This window comes from Triturus cristatus, chromosome 6 (assembly GCF_964204655.1).
Source record: "Triturus cristatus chromosome 6, aTriCri1.1, whole genome shotgun sequence".
NCBI lineage: Eukaryota > Metazoa > Chordata > Amphibia > Caudata > Salamandridae > Triturus > Triturus cristatus.
The window spans coordinates 1,141,053,132-1,141,069,018 of NC_140589.1; the positions used below are offsets into that span (position 1 = coordinate 1,141,053,132).

The 15,887-nt window shown below is 43.1% G+C and overlaps 1 protein-coding gene across 1 annotated transcript in view; it reads left to right on the plus strand.

Moving 5' to 3' along the window:
- The window catches only part of ACSS1 (acyl-CoA synthetase short chain family member 1), a 1,009,364-nt gene that overhangs the window by 597,816 nt on the left and 395,661 nt on the right, over positions 1-15,887 (plus strand). Inside the window, exon 8 of the mRNA XM_085612062.1 lies at positions 10,785-10,877. Coding sequence (XP_085468188.1) covers positions 10,785-10,877 — 93 coding nt within the window. The remainder of the gene's footprint in view (positions 1-10,784; positions 10,878-15,887) is intronic.

Here is a 15,887-nt window from a genome sequence, read left to right on the forward strand (position 1 = left end):
TTCGTCTCAGATTCTGCTCAAAGCTTGCCACCACTCGATGATGATGATGGGGGAGATGAGGATGACTTATCACGTCCCCCCATTACAACACTGATCATTTTTTAATGCACTTAAAAGAGGCCAGTGGACTTGATACCCTGATGGTTGAATGTGCCATTTCCATCTGCAGCTAAAGCCTTGGATCTACAACTACCCTCCATTGAGGTTAAGACAAATGTCCTTAGAGAAATGATGAGATCAGGTGCTTTCAGTGTGGCATTGCATGGGGTGATTGTAATGTATTTGAATTGTAATGTAAATGCAATGGTTTTAACTGAATATCCATGAATAAACTTACTTACTTCCTTTCTTAGGGAAATCTTAAAGCCTTACCTACTGCATCTTGTCTTGCCCCCCTATAATGAGGCCATCATTGATACTGTAATGGGCACATGGTCAAAGCCCGGTTCTTACCTGCATGTGAATAGGCAAGTGGCCAGACATCACAGACCTGGTGATCCGTATTTTATCACAAAACAGTGTGCTTCTGAAAGTCTGGTGGCCCAGGCTACAACCAGCAAGATGAGCCCCCAACTTATACTCCACCAGTTCCCCAGATAGAGTCTAAGAGGACTGAGGAGTTATAAAAATTACTCTTTGGCCAGGCTGGCATTGCAATTAATCAAAACAGTTTGTTAGTTGGGCAGTTATATGCACTCCCTCTGGGACATGGCGGGCGAAATCTTGCTGGCAGTCCCTCTAGTCCTTCTGGCATCACTGGCTCACACCAATCAGGATGGTGTGAGCCACGTGATCTTTGCTGGGCTTGATACTGCTGATTGTCTAGGAAGGGTCTCTGGCACTAGTGTGGTGCTCCTCTGCCATGTGTGAATTTGCTCCACAGGATTCTCTGGAAATTTATAGGCCTCTTTCATGGAAATGCCTTTCTATAGCTCACACCTTTTCAGTGAAAAACTTGACCCTACTTTAGAGAACTTTAAGGAAAGTAGAGGCATGGCTCACTCAATTGACCTTCACTACACTATACTCTCCAGTTCTGGAAATAAAAAGGCTATTTTATGGGGCTGGCACACAGGCTGCTCGAGTCTCCCCAGCCTCTGGTGCAGTCACCTCAGTCTTTTCAAGGCCAGGGACAATGATCAGGCAAACGAGATACAGGCCTTCAAGGGCACCAGTCTTCTCAGTCCTCTTCCCCTGCTGCAAAAGCCTCCAATCCACTTTAGCTTGCCTTTAGTGGTGCACAGCCATCCGGTGGAAAGCAGAATCCAGTATTTTCACCCTGGGTGGCAATCCATCATATTCAACAAATGGATCCTCCAAATTATTCAGCACGTCTATACCTTATCCTTCATTTCTGTTCCACCAAATCTTCCGTCACATCAGAGCAAAGCTCAGGGTAACACATTTCCATTTGTTTGCAAGAGGTGCAGGTTTCGCTTCCCAAAGCAGCCATCAAGAGGGTTCCAAACTATCAAATAGGAGAGAGTTGTTATTATTGCTGTGTCCTCATTCTGAAAAAGGATGGAGGGCGTCAACTTCTCTAAGGACCACATGTACGATGCATTTTTGCGTTTGGAAACGGCTGAACGGGCCGTTTCTGACCGCAAAATTGCTTTTACATATGTACAAAATACACATAGCGATTCGGTAACATGTTACCAAATAGCTATTTGTGTTTGCGATTCGGAATTCCAAATCCAGAATCTGAATGGGATTTGTGACTGTTTTGTGACCGAATGACTGTCGCAAAAAATTCATATTTTACTGACTCCTTGATGGAGGTGGTAACCATTCGAAAATGGGAAGAGGTCCACATGAGACCCCTTCCCCTTTGAGAATGGAAAACAAATATTTATTTTAGAGAAGGCAATGGTCCAATAGACCACTTTTTAAAAGCTTCCTATTTTCCTTTAAGTAAAATGGGCTGCATTTAAAAATAATTGCTTTATTAAAAAGCAATCACAGACCTGATGGTCTGCTGACCTTAGCAGACCACCATCCCTGTGATGGATGTGATTCTTAATGGGTAAGAAACTGCAACCTACCTCATTAATATTAATATGGTAGGTCGATTTGTGACCAACAAGAAATCCCTAAATGAAACTCAGTGAGTTTGGTGCATTAGGAATACCGATTTCCTAGTTGCAATTCAGAGAATGGCGATTAACCGCTTAACTGCTGGGTTTTCCTCAACCCCACCCCTCCTGCCCCCCTCCGCCGCCCCCCCCCCCCCCTGCGTGCTGAGCCCTTTTTTGGCCATTTGGGGTAGTTCACAATTAGGCCTCTGTTACGTTTTGACCACATAAGGTATCCATGCCAAATATACATCCTTTTCTTCCAACATCATGGGGATTCTAAAGGTATCTAGGGTTTGTGGATTCCCTTGGAGGGTACCCAGAAATTAGCCAAAATACAGGTACATTTTTTTTTTTTGAAAAATGGGAAAACAGGGCTACAGATGAAAGCGTCTATTTTTTCCCCTGCAAATGGTTTCAAAAAAGGGGTTCTGGTGCTGATATTACTATCTTCTCAGCTTTCAGGGACAAGCAGACTTTTGTCAGAAAACCAACATTTTTTACACAGTTTTGGCATTTTTCTGGGACATAGCCTGTTTCTGCTATTTTTTGTGCTTTTAAACTCTTTCCAGTTAATGGATCCTGAAAAGCTATACATTTTAGAAAAGTAGACAACATTTTGAATTCATCAAGGGGTCATTTGTGTAGCTTCTTCAAGGTTTCTTCATAGAAACTAACCGTTGAATATAGGAAAAATTTAAAATTAGTTGAAAATAACAGACATTTGTGTCAACGTTTTCACCTGTAACTTCTTCTAATTACAACAGCTGTTTGAAAGCAATATACCGTTAAATCCACTGAACCTTTCTGGTTGTGGGGATATGTAGTACTTGTAGGTTCACCAAGAACCCGACGAACCCAGAGACAATAACTGAGCAGTGTCTTGCAATCGTTTTTTATTATGTACCTGGTATATAGCAATTATTCTGGGAAAATGTATACATGGAAAAATCGGTATGAAAGACACCTATGTATTTCTGAAATGGGAACAAAATATAGAGTCTAGAAACAGTCATTATTTGCACATTTCCGAAATTGGGAGTACCCATCCTAGCATGAGAATTATAGTTCATTTTTCAAAATGACTTCTTTTTTGATACATAGTTTTTCATTTGGAAGGCAGAAATGCATCAGAAGTCAATAGGTAATAATAGTTGCTCTACAATTCTGTATTACCCTAAGTCTCCCGATACAAATGGTACCTCACTTGCCTGTTGCGGGTACTTGGGCCTCCCACACGAGTGAGGCACCATTTTTATCGGAAGACCCAGGGGGACGCTGGGTGGTAGAAAATTTGTGTCAGCCATAAAGCCATTCCACGGCAACAACCGCTTTATGGTCCATTCACACGCCATTCACGCACCACACACAAGACTTCCATACCGCCAGCCACGGGGCCCAAACAACCAAATCACTTGCACTCACACAAACATACCGCCGCCAAGCGGCGCCCATCACATTCATATGCCACAAGACATAATGAGTTTGACTACATTTTACCACCTGTCAAGTCTGCCTTCCCCTCCTTCTTCCTGAACGTTACCGAACGCATGCCAAGTGAGCCTTTACTAATGGCTTCCATGACAACCACATGAGGCTCAGGAAGACATGTCTTTCATGCGCCTTTAGCGCACTCACTATGCTAAATCCAACTTCTTCCAGTTTGTGGATGCAAGTTGGGGGGTGTCCGAGTATCCTTGTAGGCCATATCTCAAACTGAGCGTGCATATCTACCTTTGAAACTAAGGCAAACATGCTGAAACTTTACAAAAGATAACATCATAAATTATGAAGAACGAATGAATGTGAAACACGGGTAGTTTGTGACAACGTAGCGTATGTCCAATCCACTGTTATGTGCAGTGACTGTAATGCACTCACCATACAGCAAACGGACCATCTACTAAGTTCTAACGGAGGATGAACATGGCAAGCAGCATTGACCCATAAGTACTACAGTAAATTCAGTGCGAGTGTGGCAGCAATGGATTTGAATCCATGGGTGAAGATGAAGTCATGACGTGTATCTATACTACCTTTACTATCTGCCTTCTACCTTTGCAATATTCCTCGGAAAGCACACCTACTATAAGCTGTTCTAACCCGTTTGCGTGTCTGTCCTCATCAGAGTCCTAACTAATCCTGTCTAATTGTCAAGAGACCCTATACTAATGCCTTCCATCTCTAGCTACTTGAAGCATGAGAAAACATTACTGTCACGTGCTATCACTTACTGTGCTAAATTCAACTCCTTCCAGTATGTGGATGTAAGTTAGGGGTACCCGAGTATGCCGCAAAGCCATTCCTTGAGCTGAGCAAGCATATCTACCTTTGAAACTAAGGAAAACATGCTGAAAATTTTCAAAAGCTTTCTAAAGCGAACACCATAAACTGTGAAGAACGGTTGAATGTGAAACATGGGTACTCCGTGACAACGTGGCGTATGTTCTGTCCACCAGTCTGTGCAGCGGGGGGACTATAATGCACTTGGCAGTGGGCGAACAGCACAACTGCCACGTTCTCAAAGCAGATAAGGTTGTTCAGAAGTCCATGATTTCCTGAAGTAGAGGAAGAAATATTCTGCAGCTGCTTGCATAGTGAAGGAGTGGCCCACAGACAGTAGGTATCCATTCACACCAATTGAAAGGTTAACCTATTGGCAGCTCTACCTCAGTCAATTTCCCAGTATTTTGCTTTAGTGTGATACAACATAAAGCAAGTAGGAAAACAGAAGGCAGGCTTACTTGGGCACTGGGGACAGTAAACACGAGTCTCCTGCCTCTTTCCCTGCATCGAGCACACTTTACAATGACGACATGGTCGCTCCTTTTTGGGTGTTGCAGGAATTTTATCAGCAAAGTGTTGCTCCTGCAGCCTTGCCACATCCTCCAGAACACATGAAGTGGAGGCTGCTGCTTCTGTAGCAGTGAGACTTTCAATCACAGACAACTGAAAGTCAAGGAAAGACATGAGTCTTCCTGTGGTGGTCTCACGATAAACAACATACGCATTGCATGTTGCCATCTGGATCAGGTGCGTAAACAGTTTCTTATACCAAGTGCAAGTTTTACAACTCACATTGTATGGCTGAAGAACCTGGTCATTCTTGTCCACTCCACCCATGTACTTGTTGTAATCAAGTATGCAGTTGGGCTTGTGGATTTCGGCCATCTGACCCCAAACCGTGACAAGGGAAGTGCACTCAGCATGAATTGTAGTGAGCACATACACGCAACGCCTATCTGAGAACGTGACTGCGAGCAGTTCGTTGGAACGCAACGCAGTGCTCTGGGATTTCTGGAGCTTCTTGCAAACAAGCTCCTGCGGGAATCCTTTGCGGCAACAACGAATTGTACCGCAAGCCATGGTACCAGCTTTGTAGAGCTCACTGAACAGCCCTACTCCTGTATAGAAATTGTCCACATAAAGGTTATAACCTTTGTGAAGACGTGGCTGGACAAGCTCCCATACAATCTTTCCTGTGACCCCTAGCGTGGGAGGGCAACCTACAGGGTTAAGAATTGTGTCCTTCCCTGTATACACTCTCAAGCTGTACACACAGCCAGTCGAGCTCTCACACAGCATGTACAGCTTGATGCCATAGCGAGCGCGTTTGCTCAGAATGTACTGCCTAAACAGCAGCCGCCCTTTATACAAGATCAAGGACTCATCAATGGCTATATTCTTTCCAGGAGTATAAACCTCTGGAAACCTGGCAGACAAATGTTCCACGACAGGCCGAATTTTGTACAACCTGCCATGGTCTGGATGGTCCCTGGGCAATGCAGCAGAATTGTCATTGAAATGCAGCATGCGCTGCAATAGCAAAAAACGATCTCTGATCATGTATGATGTGAAGATGGAGCTTAACCAAATTGTATGAGTAGACCAGTAGGATAGCAAGGTTGGTTTATGCACTACCTCCATTTTAAGCATGAGGCCCAAAAATATCTTCAACTCCCCTAAATAAGTGGGAGTCCACTTGCGCGCCCTAGAATGCGGACCAACAGTGCCTCCTTGCTCCCTCAGAAATTGTTCGACACGCAAATTTGTTTGCTGCACAATTTCGTCAATGAAGTTAACATCCAAAAAGAGATGGACGTAGTCAATTGGCAAAAAAATCGCCGTATCGACTTTACATCTAGCGTCACCAGTGAAAGATGGAATTTGGGGCTGAACTAAATTGAGAGGCTGCCAAGACAGCACTCCGTCTGTGCTTGCGGCCGCACATGCCTGCACTCTGGGTTGCTCTAACCTGTTACTGGTGTCCTGCTGCACAGTCTGTGCTGGCAAAGGGACAGCACGACTGACATAGTCTCCTTCAGAATCGCTGGAAGATGAGTCGTCGGATGGGACTGCGCCGACTGAAAAATCACTCCCAGATTCGGCTCCATTGACCTCTCCCTCAGATGCTGTCTCAGTATCTGCTGTCTCAGTCTCTGATCCTGCCTCAGAGCTGGACTCCAGAACCAGACTTAGGGCCTGGGCAGCATTCGTCCAACGATATGTCATCTCTGCAAGTGCCTGAAACAATCCTTTTGAAACACTAACCTACTTAGAAGACAGATAGGTTGTTGGTTTTAAAGTGTAGGTGGGTGTGTGTATGAGTGAGTGAAGTGTTTAACAGTCAATAATGATAAAGTCACCTTACCTTTCCTTTGCGAAATCCGTACGCTCTCCAAAAAGACTAAGAAAGAGAGAAAAAAGACACTGTATTACTTGACCTTGCCACATACCCATCATCGCAGCCTTTTTGCACTGGTGGAAGCCAGTGCGACCATCATTTTGGCGCCAAGATACCTGCAGGTGAACATGTGCTTTACAATTGCACACTATGACCTCCTTTGATTCCCTCACTACCATCCTTGCAAACGTGCCCTTCATCTCTCCATAGCCCCTCTCTCACATACATTTCATCTGTTTCAAAGTGTTTCTACTGTGTGGCTTTACTAATCCACTTAGCTATCCATATAATACAGATCTGTTCTTTCCAGCATGCCCTTTATGGCATCACAACTGCCACTAGCCAAAAGTCTGATTTCTCTATCTAGCAGGAAATTGTTTTTGTACTCTGCAGCAGTACCACATTTTACTGCCTTTCATGTAACTTCAAAGAGACTCATTATAGTTCTTTCACAGTCTCATATTTTCAGCACTGAGAAATCTCTCTGTAAATATATATATATATATATATATATATATATATATATATATATGTATAGCAAACAATTAATTCCCAATGTCAACACGCTCAATACCTGGTGCAGGCAGCAACTAATAGAATCCTTACCCGATATTTAAATTCAGAAACACAAAGGATGGCGCATACAAGAGATAGGTTTCAGAGTTGCTTTATGTTCACCACCACTACCACCAGTTGTGGTGAAAATAAAGCAACTCTGAAACCATTCTCTGGAGTGCGGCATCCTTTGTGTTTCTGAATATATATATATCCTTCCATGTCTCCCCCAGGGGGAATAAAAAAAAAAACAATCACCGGTGCGATGCACCGGAGGTTTAAAGGGGGCCCTCACTGGTGACGGCCAATGGACGTGCGCCGCACCAAGCAGGTAGTGCTTGCGTCGGCCATTGGCTGACGCAAGCACCAAAGGGGTTAACATGGTTCTCCAGGAGCAGAAAATGAGACTGCGCTTATGTCCGAAAATGAATTGGTTAATAATGCCTCCTCTAATTTTGTCTCTCAGTCCATTATCCTCCCAAAACAGAATTCTCTTGGAAGTATTAGTCCTGAGTGTTATAATAATCTCTGTGATCCCTCTGTGATTTCACTTGAGCTTGAGTACAATTACCAAAGTGCGAAAGAAAGAAGCCTCATCCTGAATGGCCAGAAGTGTGAACTCTAAACTTCGTAACCTCCCTCAACTTCCCAAACCCAATCTCTCATACAAGATTTCTGAAACTACCCACACAGTGCCTCTCACCCCCAAAACATAAGCTACAAATTCAACACAGAAATGCTGACAATTAGACCAACTGCCTTGCTGAGCATGGATAGAAAAACTCAATGGGGTGCACAGCACTTCACCTAGCGAGTGGTTTCCAATAATAATCATACAAAATCATGTATGATCAACATTTTCACCTACATTTGTCACAACACAAGCATGATGAGTTTTGATTAGTGTAGAGAGCTATCATGAAGTTATGATGAAAATTGAATGAAACAGTAGTATCTCCACTGCATGAGTACGGAATTATGTTACTGTGTTAAATTACATTTCTTTTAACCTTCTATGGTGCACATTCTACAATTGGATACTTTTCTGCATTTACAAAGCTTTCTACTTATTAGTTATCTTAAAAGATAACTCGTTTTGTTAAAAAAAAGAATTGCCACCACAGGGGGTCGGCCACTGAGCAGGAGGACCGACCCCCTGCCAATTTCGCCACCATTTAAAAAAAAATATCTTGCCTTTTTGGGGGGGGGGGGTTGGTTATCGCGCCCCCAGGGAAAGCCAGGAGTTTTTTAAATTAATAATTGCCCCAAGGGGGGGGGCAAACCATTTCCACGAGGGCCGACCCCCCCAAAGACATCCCTGGTGTCTAGTGGGGTTTCCTAGCCATGGATCGCAGTGCTGCCGCGATCCATGGCCAGGAAACCCTTTCAGAAAGGCCTCGTTTGAAAGGGGTGACTCTCCCCTTTCAAACAAGGCCTCCCTGAAAGCTAGGGAGGCCGTTTTCGGCCGGATTTCCCCATCAGAGTCGAGCGCGGCCTTACCTGCTGCTGTCCTCTGCTCCGGTGGGGAGATCAGTCACGTCCGAGCGCCTCGCGGCACGCTGACATCACAGATGGGCGGGAGGAGACGCGGAAAGCCTTCTGTGTCTCCCCAGGGGGAATTTAAAAAAGTAAAAATCTCCGGTGCGATGCACCGGAGATTTAAAGGGGGCCCTCCCTGGTGACGGCCAATGGACGACACAGGCACCATAGCTAGTTAAGAAATCGGTATTCCTAATGCTTGTACATCTGGCCCTAAGATCTTTGTCCTTCGAATACCTTCCTATGGAAAGATAAATAATTAAAAATGCCCAGACTGCCCCGGGTTTTTTCTGCCCTGTATCTGGGCAAGTGGATGGTAGACTTGGACCTGCAGAATTTTCAGTGTGTCCTGCTCCCCTTTGGCCTCACTAATGCTCCTCAGGTATTCACAAAAGTAATAGTGGCGGTTGCTACCCATTATCTCAGGTTGTAGATACTAAAGTCCCAGTGGGCCCAGCACCAGGGCAACCTGACAGATGCCATCCAGGTTTTCTGAGGGGAGTGCACACCATCTGCAGTAGTAGCGGCTCAACCACAATTGGACCAACAGCATGCCCCTTTCCCTTTCCCACCCAGAGCAGACGGTCGTGACTGATTCATCAATGCTAGGTTTGGGAGATCATCTGCTGCTGGTAGAGATCAGAGGACTATGGTCTCCAGGAGGAATCCAGCTCCATATCTAAATTTTGGAGTTGTGGTCCATTCATCTAGTGCAGAAGGCCTTTTTGCAGTTCATCAAGGGGAGGCTAGTGCAGGTTATTATGAGCAGCATTACCGCCTTTGTGGTACAGCCAAAAGCAGTGCAGAACCATCCAGCCTTCTTGCCAAAACTTGTGACTCCTTTCCATGTTGAACAATATATCACTCTCCTAGTGTCCTCTGCCCATCCCACCCCTTGAAAGTGAAGATGAGGCTCCACTGGTTGGACCTCAGAAGAGCTTTAGTCTTTTACATTGATCGTACCAAGGACCATTGGACGGACAAATAACTTTTTGGGGGGTTTTCAGGGGCAAAGAAGGGACTCTGCTGAGGTGCACAGTACTCTCCATTAAAATCTGATATGCACTGACCAAAAAACAGCCACTGGAAGGTCTGAGAGCCAATGCCAGCAGGGCTAGGGCTGGTACCACTGCACTAGCACGTTCAGTGCCTGTTCTTGACATCTGCCACACTGTGATGTGGGTGCTGATGCACAGGTTCACAAAGCACTACTGCCTTGACAGCTAGGTGTGATGGGAAAGACGTTTTGTTCATTTGGTCCTACAAGAATTTTTGATTCAAGCATGGCCCTACAGGACATTTTGATTTGAGCATCCTCCACAGACCCTCCACCTTGGGAGGAATCTGCGGTTAGAAGTATCCATTAGAAGAACAAGTTACTTACCTTCGGTAATTCTCTTTAAGGTGAGTTTTCTATCTAACATCACTGCTCTCCTACCATCTGTTCTGTGGAGTCGCTTCTTTTTAGCATATAAAAAGGTCCCAAGTTAGAGATCTGCACACTGATACCAATGATTTGGCATAATGCTCTGCATCTGGTTGTGTGGAAAGAGTCAAGCAAGAAACTGACCTCTGAGTGCAGTAGTGGTGCTTCGCTCCAGCTCTGCCATTTCTGAATTGATATGGAATGAGTAGGGAGCCAAATAGCACCACCTAGTGGCGTTCAGGAGCATGGCTAAAATTTTTCCAGATCAAGTCTGGCAACAGGGGAATATTCTAAAGGTGACAAATCTGCTGTTAAAGTATCAACTAGAAAGAGTGCTACCGAAGGTAAGTAACTTGTTCTTCACAACACGGTGTATTGAAAGCCATAACACAACACCACTGCTGATCTATTGTAAAAAAAAGCATAACCTTTATTGAGAATGTATTCAATTGAAAAATAGACTTAGTAGCAATAAGTTTATGCCGGACTCTCTTTTTGTTTATAGTTGGAGAACCAATTAACCATGAAGCCTGGGAGTGGTTCTACAGTGTGGTGGGAGAAAAAAGATGTACACTTGTGGATACCTGGTGGCAAACTGGTAAGAATTCCTATAGCAAGAACTGCTCACAACATAAATATTGCAAATTTTAGGTGAGGTCCTCCCTGAACCAGAACACAAGCAAACCAGGGCTGGTTTTGCCCTGATGGACACGGTTTGCACATGCACCTGGCCTACCAGTTCTGGCCGCACTGTAACTTTTGGAGCAGGGTCAACACTGACGGGGTAAAAGAATGATGGGTTCGACTAACACTCCGAATGAGTGCCAATGATTAGACTTATTGCAAGCATTCCTCCCATCTCTTTTTGTGTGTTTGAAGTAATGCACTAAGTGGCTTAGGTAGATGCCCAGATATTGGTCACTTCCTTACTTTGCCACTGGATCCAAGCTACACCCGACTGACTAGCCCCAAATCAGGACTAAAATGATCTTGGGTTGCATGTGTTCTGGTTCAAGTGGGACCTGGCTTGCCAGTTCGGGCTGGACCATTTCTATTGGAGCTGGGTTAAAACTGAATTGGATATGGCGGACTCCTAACTGAGGTGGCATGCTGGGAAAAAGAATGATGGTTTGGAATACTACCCTAATCGATTGCCAGTGGTTAGACTTATTGCAGTCATTCCTCCCAACACCATAAGTTTGTTTGACAAGAGTACATTAAACATTTATAGCCAACTGTAAACATACCATGTATACATTCTTCAGTGGGTTGTTTGAATTTTAATGCTGTACAGGGTAACGATCTCCATGTTTCATCAAACGTTTGCAATAACAAATAGTATCTAATAATAGTATCATAACTGGTGGAATGGGTGCACTTCTACCTTAATTTACATGCCACTTGATTCACCAAGCTCCTGTTTAAGAATCCCTTTCCTTGAATAGAGCCTGTGCTCTAGACTCAAAATCGTCTGCCACAAATCAATGGGACTTGTTAAATAATCCTTTCCATTCAGAACACCCATCACAGAGAGCCACTATGTGATTTTTGTGGGCCCTGAACACTTCATCTGTACTGTGGTGTAAGCATCTTTCACTGGTCCACTTTTCCAATTAATCCAGACCTGGGGCCATATTACAGATAGTGCCCAGGGAACACAGCCAGAATTTGCACCCCCGCCCCCCCCCCCCCAGGGCAGTATGGTATTACAGAAGAGGCTGCAGATGCTTGTGCGGCCCTTCCTGTATTACTGATTATGCTGGCTAATATGCTATCTTCAGAGGGTGGTCCCTCGTTTGAATGTGGGTGTGACCCCGTGAAAATGAAGGAATCACTGTGCCTTTGCTCCTGTGTCGTAGTATAGATGCAGGCACAGATACAAAAGTGCCCTAAGGAGGCACAGTAACACCGCACCACAAAAAAGATGATGCACCATCAATGCGCCCCTCTGAGGGCAACCCCTGGAGGGGCAAAAGGGGTGGCATGGAACCACCTCAGACATTGCGCTACAGGAGGATGTAGTGACTGCACCATCTGCACTGTGAAACAAGGAGCAGACTTGAAGTTGCCACTTCCTAGTACACTGAATGTGCTGCCCCAAAGAAGGCTCGCGGTCTATTCCAGTAGACACAGCATGACATCTTGGCAACCATTTTGGCAGTTCTCTCATGTTTGTGAAGCAAATGAATGCCCTGATATCAGTATGCTCCTTCCATTTGTGTTTGTTACACAAGGTTTTCCACTATCACCATTATAAGCTCACAAATGTATTATTCAAGATATTATTCTGTCACGCATTGATTACTGCAACTCTCTAAACGGTGTCTCTCCTAGAATTTCTACAAACTATTCTGTTTTGCAAACTCCTGGTGCCCAGCCTTTGCTTGGACCTGCTCCCACTCCTCGACCTTAAATCATCAGAGAGCTCATTGTTGACTCTCAAAGGCCAAGAGATCCATTTTTAAATCCTAGTGCATTTACCACTGAGCTATCCATAATGCTGGCCTGGCCTTCACGTGCTCCCGAAAAAACAGATATTGTCTAGGCATAATCTGTGGTCGGGGAATACCTTGTGTAATGTTCCCACCTTTCCATGGAACGTCATAACCCGTAATAATATTGAGTACATAAAGGTCTACAAACTTGGTTATTTGGTTATTTCTGTGTTTGATAATATATGGGTTTTTGCCAGACACCATAGCGCCAGGACTCCATAGACCGGTTTCAGTTGAGCTGTACAAAACCATATTTTTTGCTTTTGTTATTATCTTTATTATTATTTCAGTTGACTTTTATGTTCCCCTGCCTACTTTGAATGTTGTCTTCGGATTTTGTTTCTCTTTGATAATTGAAGCAAAAATACAAATGCATTTTATAAAAGAAAATTGAACTTGGGCAACATAACATATTGCTAGCGATTTGAGGGAAAATTCATAGTAAAAACAGGCCTTTCAAACTATAAACTTGTAATTGGCAAGGATGCAAGTACCCAAAAAATGAAGATGGAAGCCAAAAAAACACCAGATCTATTAAGAAGAATTTGAAGTACATTGCTATACATTTTCCATTTACTAAATTCTGTTGATGCTTAATCTGGTGGTAAGGGATTATGAAAAATATACTTTCATATTTCACATTTTACATAAAAATGATGCAGTTCTGTTCAAAAAGTGGATTTTACTCGCGTTGCTGCAGCCCCACTTTTGATATGACTTACTACCCATTATAAACTTTAGACATTGGCTCACTCTTCCCCTAATCAGGTGATAGTTTGTCAACCTGATAAGCACATCGAAAGATAAGACTATTAAAATGGAAAAGCCTGTGATAATGAAGAGCTCGTTGCATGCATTCTGATAAAGGTGAACTTTTTATGCTTATTTGATCTAAAAGAAAAGCCAGCTGCTTGCTTTTGTGTGATTTCATTTCTACTATGTCCTTCAATGTTTTTAGGCTAAATGCTTCGAGTAAACTAAATTACTCTGCTTTGCTCAAAAGGGCACTATTTGTTTATCTCTTCTGGTTTAAGCACACTACAGCAGTGGATGAAACAACCTTTTCAAATCTTCATTCTTGGATTTAGCATTAAAGAAATGAGTTACTACTAGTGGCAATGAACATGCTCTGTTATGGGGCATCTTGACAATCTTAAGTGCGCATGAAGAGATCCTAGTTATCCTTTAACTTGATTTATATTGTTTAAGGAACAGAGGGTGCAAGGTAATCCGCTGGAGCAAAATAAAATGCATCACCTCATATTGTCTCAAAGCTGCATGGTATTTTGTAATTTGAAAATTATTGGCAGGCGTGAGATAATGTTCATGATGATATGCTGTTTACCTTTGACATTTATTGGTCCAGTTTATAGAGAATTTAATTTAGTTTAAACTTCCAATATTTTATTGCCTTTAAGATGGTTGTATAAACTCCCACACATACTTGTTTTGATTGTCAGTGGCTAGTTTACAGCCTCCAAGTGCTAAGTCCAAACAGTAATTACCTCTTACTCAAGGTGTCTCTCCTGGATGTCTTCTGAACCATTTTTATAAAAATCAAAAAGAACTATAGCCCGCACAGATTCCCCACAGGAAAATTACTCCTGGCAAAAAATGGCTATACGCTGAGGAACGTCTCCTTCCATTCTGGAAAATGTTAAAAATGTTACTTGTGTAATGGATGAGAGCAGAGTTTATGGTAGTTTGTACGTGTTTCTTTTCAGGTATTAGTGCTTAATTGTTTTTTTTTATTTCGGTTTTTACATACAAATATAATTATAATATGTATACATTAAATTAACATATGGCTTTGCATTTATTTATATGATTTATACAAAGACCTTGGACTTAACAATAAAATATGCCTGTGACAGACTGAGAACAGCTGACAATCTCTTTTGCTCAGGGTGGCTTTATTAGGTTTTTTTAAGTCTTCAGTGAACCTAAACCAATACTAAGGCATGAGGTGCCCATAGTGGAGTATGCCCATAGATGATATGCATTTATTTATTGTATTTTTGAAGTGTGTAATGGAGCTGGAAGCCGCCTCTCAGTGCTTTACATCAATCAGATAATGTCATTTTGGTCAACGTAAATCTTCTTGCTGTAATAGAGCAAGCAGATGCATTCAATATAGTGTACAAGCCCCGGATAGGACCAGAATGGTCATGCACCAGCTATTTAGCGGTGGCTGTAGTCTTAGACATGTCTTGATGATTGAAGTATCATTTGTTAAAACTCCATGGGCAAATTGTACAGCATTGCATAAAGGAACAAGGATGAAGGCATACAAATGGTGTTATGGCAAAGCGGGCACAGTAAGCTGTATCCTAAACCACTGTGTGTGTGGAGTGGGGTAGAGTAGTCTAAAGTCCTGCCTCCAAATTCCAACTGCTCTCTGAAGATGGTAATGAAAAGTATCCTAATAAATAGTATTAAATACAGTGACCCTGTGGCAGATAGCTGATAATCAATTGCATCTTCAACCATCATAGTGAGAGCTCTGTCATGTACATTTAGAATCCCGATTTGTGTGTTGCAATCATAGTGGAAACTAGATTAAGTAACGACTAATAACTTATCTCTCACAACTTTTGGGAAGCTGTCACACATCGTTTTCCAACTTTTGCTAGATAGTTCATCATCAGGTGACAGTAAGTTATAATATCAAGTTTCACTGTATGTCTTTTAGCAAACGTGTATAATTACCATTGCTATAGCACTAGGTAACTGCCTTTTAGAAATGAAAGCTGTTGAACCTGGCCCTTTTTGCAAGGTTCTCAACAAACATTTTGCCTTCTTCCTCCTATTTTTTTCTGACCTGTTTTTTGTTGGCTTTAGAACTCTGTGCACTTTACCACTGCTAACCAGTGCTAAAGTGCATATGCTCTCTGTCTAAATTGTATTGGGATTCGTTAATCCATTATTTGCATATTTGGGTAACTAGTAAGTCCCCAGTAGAGTGCACCAGGTGTGTACAGGGCCTGTAAATCAAATGCTACTAGAGGGTCTGCAGCACTGAGTGTGCCACCCACAGGTGTAGCCCTACAACATGTCCAGACCTGCAATTGCAGTGTCTGTGTGTGTAGTTTTAAACTGCCAGTTCGACCTGG